Source organism: Amphiura filiformis, chromosome 7 (genome assembly GCF_039555335.1).
Source record: "Amphiura filiformis chromosome 7, Afil_fr2py, whole genome shotgun sequence".
In the NCBI taxonomy this organism is placed as follows: Eukaryota; Metazoa; Echinodermata; class Ophiuroidea; order Amphilepidida; family Amphiuridae; genus Amphiura; species Amphiura filiformis.
Genome location: NC_092634.1, coordinates 28,330,320 through 28,336,842, shown reverse-complemented (window position 1 = coordinate 28,336,842; position 6,523 = coordinate 28,330,320). Strand labels below are relative to the sequence as shown.

The 6,523-nt window shown below is 43.3% G+C and overlaps 1 protein-coding gene across 1 annotated transcript; it reads left to right on the top strand.

Annotated features, from left to right (window-relative positions):
- Positions 1 to 647: 647 nt before the first annotated feature.
- On the top strand, positions 648 to 5,969 carry LOC140157762 (uncharacterized). The gene has a single exon (XM_072181008.1). The coding sequence runs from the start codon at positions 648 to 650 to the stop codon at positions 5,967 to 5,969; it is 5,322 nt and encodes a 1,773-aa protein (XP_072037109.1).
- The last annotated feature ends 554 nt before the right edge of the window (positions 5,970 to 6,523 follow it).

The following is a 6,523-nucleotide window of genomic DNA, read 5'->3' as shown; positions in this document are numbered from 1 at the left end:
TTAGTGTCGCGACGCGCGCCGTATTTTTTATTTAGAACAGCAGATCAAAAGATGAGACATCAGTCAACGCAAAGTTTTAGCGGTAGGCCTGTTCAAATTGCCTTTTTACATATATTTCCTAGAAACAAGGTATGTTGAGCTTATATTTAATGATTACATATTTATATAGACTTTGTAGATTCTTTTCCTAATTGTGTACTATAGTTAAAATCATTGAAATCCGTATATTTAGATCATCTCCTGACGTGAATCGTATTTTATATTTAGCATGTTTTAGCATTGGTTTTGCATTGCAAGCTTAAATTCATTGTAGCAATTCCAATTTATCTTTTAGTCAATTAATAGTTATTTTATGAATATCTTAGGAAGATTATTTATTATTTCATTCAGTTCGTGCAAGAAGTTTAAAGCATTGTAGGCCTATAATTATTAAGTCTTTTTCTTGTGCATATTTTAAATGAAGGTTTCTTTTTATATTATTGTTTCAGAATTAATCACAGTTGTTTTAATAAATCATAACGTGGAGTAATAAACACACATTAATCAACGTGAGTCAGTTATTCAAGTTTTGCCACCGCTATCATCTCATCACATCTTAAAACAACTTTGTGGAAACAAATAACAACTTCAGCAACTACTGATTCAAAATGCCTGACACTGCCAGTCCTAGCGACAGTGCCAGTAGCAGTAACATCAACAAGTTGAAGTTATCAAGACGGAACACAAAGGGTCAGCTCACAAGAACACTAGGTACCTTAGCAAGCTTAATGAAAGGAGATGACGCTGAAACTGTTAAGGAATACATGAGACGAGCTGAACACCAGTTTATGAAGGTTGAAGAAAAACATGGAGAATTAATGGAGGTTGTAGAAGATCAGCATGAGTTTGAAGAGGAGGAGAGTTGGATGTCCGATTGCGAAATGGAATACGTCCAAGCGATGTTACATGCAAAAAAATATGTCGCGCAGACACAGTCACCCGCAATCTTACCAGTGGTCAATCAGCAAGCAGAGTCGCAACCACGCACCGTATCCCCGGCTGATGTAGGCCTACCCGCAACACCTCAATCTACAGCTCCTACACCTCATGCTTATTCATCATCAACTCCAAGGATGACCAGAATGCAGTTTCCTACCTTCAACGGTGATCTCAAAGAATACAGAAGATTTAAAGAAATGTTTACACACTGCACAACAGGTATGTCAGAGTTACATTGCTTCTACCAGCTTAGACAGTCCATGGTCAATACAACTGAGAAAAACAAGATCAAGGGATGCATCAATTTGGAGCGTGCTTGGCAGGTACTTGATGAGTGTTATGGTGACCAAGATAAACTAGTCGACAGCTTATTAACAGAGTTGGAAAATTTGAAGACGTATGAGAGAAGAGGCAAAGCTGACCTTCCTGCAATGAGTCAATTTGTCCAGACACTTCAAAACTTTGAGACACATGCAGAGGCGATTGGATTGAGTGGAGAATTAAACAGCAAAATAATGTTGAGTCAAATAAAGCACAAGCTGCCGGAAGACCACCGAATAGCATATTACAAGAGCATTAGAGACTCAGGTGACACAGACTCCCTCACCGGTCTTGTCAAGTGGCTGCACGCTCATCTCATGCTGCTCGAGAAAGTCAAGTCGACGGTTGCAGATGCTCCAGCTCCACCACCACCACCAGCCAAGTACGACTTCCGCAAAGTCTCCAGATCTACAAATGCTGCTACTGTCTACAACAACAACAACAACAACAATAACAACAGGAGTCCGCGAGCCAATAATCGTCAGTGTGCACTACATCCTGATGCCAAGACACATTATCTGAAGATGTGTAATAAATTCAGAGCCTTACCACTTCAAGAAAAGTACAAGATCATGAAAGAGAATGGAATTTGCTTCCGCTGTGGACACGATAATTGCTCAGCAGGGAAAGCCCCTCATGATACAAACTCCTGCCAGTTTGCGGCGCCATGCCGCATTCCAACATGTGGTTCTAATAGACACTTCTCTTCAATCTGCCCGGTCGTATATGGTGATCAAGAACGACAAAGAAACACCGGACAACGGAACGCCAGTGTCCATGTGACAACACATACTGTTGATGATGACAAGTTACAAGCTGTGTTACCCACTGCCATGGGCTACTTAAGATGTGGAAATCAGCGATACAAGGTGCGCCTATTGTTAGATGATGGTAGCCAGGCAACACTTGTGAGGAAAGGCATTTTTCCCAAGACAGCTCAAGACATATACCAAGATCACAATTTGACCCTGGTTGGAGGCACCACAGTCAACAGAAAGTTAAGGCTCTTGGACTGCCACATTGAAGATATTGGACGTACCTGGTCCTACCCACTGACACTCACTGAAATTGACACGCCCTGTGGGGATATACCGATTGTGCACCCAGATCAACTTCAGCAGTATAGTCATCTCAGAGACGTTGACATCGAGATCGCTCCCTCAGAGACTATTGATGTTCTACTGGGCGTGGACAATACTCACCTGATGGTATGGGACGAATACATTCTGGGAGAAAGATTTGATGAGCCTATCGCCGTCAGATGCCCGTTGGGTTGGTTCGTACAAGGTGGACGCACCAACAGTCCGTCGTCTCTATCAAACTATGTCAATGTCACAGCGATTGGTCCAATAGAAGACTTCATTGGTCTCGAGAAGGTTGGCTTGGAACCAAAGAAATGTAGCTGCATGACAGATTCGCTGAATAAAGAAGCAACAGAGGCGATGCAACAAAGCGTGACACAACGAGCAGATGGCTCCTATGAAATACAACTACCGTGGAAGAAACCACCAACTGATCTCCCTGATAACTATACGTATGCTGTCAAGCGTCTGAAGAGTTTGGAAAACCAATTCTCTAGGCGGCCTAACGAGTGGGAAGTCTACTGTAAACAGATGAGAGATCAAGTAGATAGAGGTGTAGCTCGTCGCGTAACAGAAGAGGAACTAAGACAAGACCGGGAAAGTGGGAAGAAGATGTGGTTCCTTCCACACTTTGCTGTTGTCAAAGATTCCAAGACAACGCCTGTGAGAGTGGTGTATGATGCTAAAGCTAGATATCAAGGTCATTCGCTCAATGACTACCTTGTGAAGGGAGACAACATCAACTCCGACCTGTTTGAAGTAGCATTGCGATTCAGAGAGAATGAAGTTGGTGTAATTGCGGATATCAGCAAGATGTTTCAAGCTATCAAGATCAAGTCAGAGGATGCCCGGTTTCATCGATATGTGTTTCGTGAAAATCCAAGTCACCCCATTCAAGTCTATGAACTGACAACCGTGACATTCGGAGATAAGCCATCCCCGACTGCTGCTATTGTTACCCTGAGGCATGTAGTAGCTGAGAATGCTCCTGACAATGACCAGCTGAAGAGAGTCATCACTAAACAATTTTATATGGATGACCTAAATGAGTCTGTCATTGACGAGGAAGAGGCACTGGGCCTAAAGACCACTCTAACTAAGACTCTAGCAAAGGGGAACTTTACCATCCGAAAATGGCAATCAAATGCTAAAGAAGTGTGTGACAAGACGGAAGACAGCAAACAAGCAACTGTTTTGGGGACAAAGTGGGACCTCCAGAAGGACACCTTGAAGGTTAAAGAAGTGGAGCCTAAGAATGATGTCCCAACTAAACGCAGTATCCTATCACAAACAGCTTCGTACTTTGATGTTTTCGGCATACTGTCTGGAGTTCTCATCCGACCAAAGATCCTACTTCAGAAACTTTGGCAACTCAACATGGACTGGGATACCCCTCTCAATCCAAAGGGTGAACTCTATGCCATCTTAAATGACATTAACCGAGATTTGGAGGAGATAGCCACCATAGAGATCCCAAGATGCCTGATACCAGAGCGGTACAGAGGACAGCGACCCCTGCCAGAAGTCTCACTTCATGGTCTTAGTGATGCTTCCGAAGATGCCATGGGCATGGGAGTATGGTTGAGATGGTCAGATTCCGAGAACAGTGAGGCTGATCTTTCCTTCGTATGCGCACGTGCTAGACTCACCCCTCTGAAGCAGTCCAGTATGCCCAGGAAGGAACTACAGGCGATCCTTCTACTGTCCCGCTTGATGATCACAGTAAAGAATGCCCTGCGGTTCAATATCTCGTACTCAAAGATATGGACTGACAGTATGACTGCCATCAGTTGGCTTAGAGGTCAATCTAAGTCTTTCCGCTCATATGTTGCCTATCGCGTAGGTGAAATCACATCAGAGTTCGACCCAGTCACCGATGTAGCTTATGTTCCGACTGATCAGAATGCGATTGATCTAGTCTCCAGAGGAGGAACAGCGACTGCTATGAAACAAGTACTGGAAGGACCTGAATACTTGAAACAACCGCCCGCATCTTGGCCAAAGACACCTACAAATATCCCTGTTCAACCAGAAGATGAAGAACAGAAGAAGTTCCATGTGCGGAATGCCAAGACTTTGGCTGTCAAAGTTAACAAAGTATCAGAGTCATCACCAATATTGGATGCTACAAAGTTCTCCAGTTGGACTAAGTTGAAGATGGTGACGGCTAGAGTGTTATCGTTGAAGAAACTACCCAAGCATAAGTGGCTAAAGGAACTCACGTCCCAGATATCACAGTGGCCTTCCACTCAGCTAGTCAAGGAAGCAGAGTTGTATTGGATCCGACAAGCACAAAGAGAATTGAATTTCCAAGATCCTAACATAATGAAGCTTGATCCTTTCTTCGATGAAGAGGAACTAGTGTACCGCGTAGGCGGACGAGTTGGTCGCGCACCAGTATCCCATGATGTTAGACACCCATACCTCCTTCCGAAGAAGAGTCACCTGAGCATGTTGATCGTACGTGAAAGACACAGCCATGCCCTCCATGGAGGTCACCTGAGGACAGCAGCCGAAGTTAGGAAGGCTTACTGGATCATAGGTGACATCAATATCTCAAGACAAGTTGTGCACGATTGCATTACATGCAGGAAACACAGAGGCACCCCGACCAAACAGAGGATGGCAGATTTACCAGAGTTTCGTGTGGCGCCATGTACTCCACCTTTCAAGACAACGCTGGTGGATTATCTTGGACCTATAACCGTGAAACTCAACAGAAACACGACTACCAAAGGCTACTGTGCTGTTTTCACGTGTGCAGTAACTAGGGCAGTTCACTTAACATGTGTCCAAGATTTGTCTACACAAGCATTTCTTCAGGCGTTGGAACGATTTGTTAGCATCAGAGGAGCTCCCTCCTTGATAGTTAGTGACAATGGAACCTGCTTCAGAGGAGCTAACAACACTATCAATGAGTTGAACTTAAGACTTGACCATAATGAACTAAGATCTCACTGCCAACGCTACAACCTAGAGTGGAAGTTCGGGCCTCCTGGTGGACCTCATTTTCAGGGTGCTGTGGAAAGGATGGTGCAGGAAGTCAAGAAGGGAATGAGACATCTAGTAAAGTCTGATAGACTAACGTTCGTCGAGTGGGAGACTGTGTTCTGTCAGATATCTGGACTCATTAATACACGACCTTTGACTGCCAAGTCGTCGTCACCTCTAGATCATCCGCCGTTGACGGCAAATCATTTCTTGATCGGAAAAGGCGATTTACCATGCCCCGCTATTCCATGTGAAGAGTACAACGGAGATCTACGAAAGCGCAGACAGATTTGCAACGCCATGGTGGATGGTTTTTGGAAGCGTTGGATGGAGTGTATCCACAAGCTGTCACCGCGTCAGAAGTGGCAACGAACAAGCGAAAACCTATGTGAGAGAGACATTGTACTTGTGGTTGGTGAAGACACAAAGCGCGGTTCCTGGAAGATGGCCGAAATTGTCGAAGTCTACCCAGGGGAAGATAACCTCGTGAGAATCGTCGGAATCAAGTACGCTGATGGATCAAAGGTTAAGCGGCCTGTGACGAAACTCATTCTTCTCATGAAGAATTCAGAAAGGTCAGACCTTGAATCTCCATGAAGTACTAAACAGAATCTGAACTTGGATGTATGCTTGTACGCTGTCCAAAAAGTTTGTTTCTAATTTGGATGTATGCTTGTACGCTGTCCAAAAAGTTTAAGTTGTTTCTAAGTTGGATGTTTATGTTTAAAATTGGATGTACGCCATGCGCTGTCCAAGAAGTTGGTGTTAAAGCCATTGATTTGATTCATCTGATTCTGACCATTATTTATGTTGAATAACTTGATGATTTAAGATCTAACTGGATGTATTTGGATGTATGCTTGTACGCTGTCCAAGAAGTTTGAGTCTAAAATTGGATGTACGCCATGCGCTGTCCAAGAAATTATTGTAAATCCATTGATTTCATTCATTGTAATTTGCTGATCCTAATTATTTATGTTGAAAAACAAAACAAAACAAAAAAAAATTGTTTATCATAATGTAAACATATTTGGTCTATTAATCGTAGTTATAAGACAGTGTTAGCTAAGACAATCCTTTTTCTAATTCATTTCTTGTTGATTAATTATTTGTGACATTCCGTCACGTTTAAGGGGCTGGGATGTCATGTA

Bases quoted from the DNA above. Each gene is read 5' to 3' on its own strand.
- LOC140157762 (XM_072181008.1), top strand. From the start codon at position 648: ATGCCTGACACTGCCAGTCCTAGCGACAGTGCCAGTAGCAGTAACATC.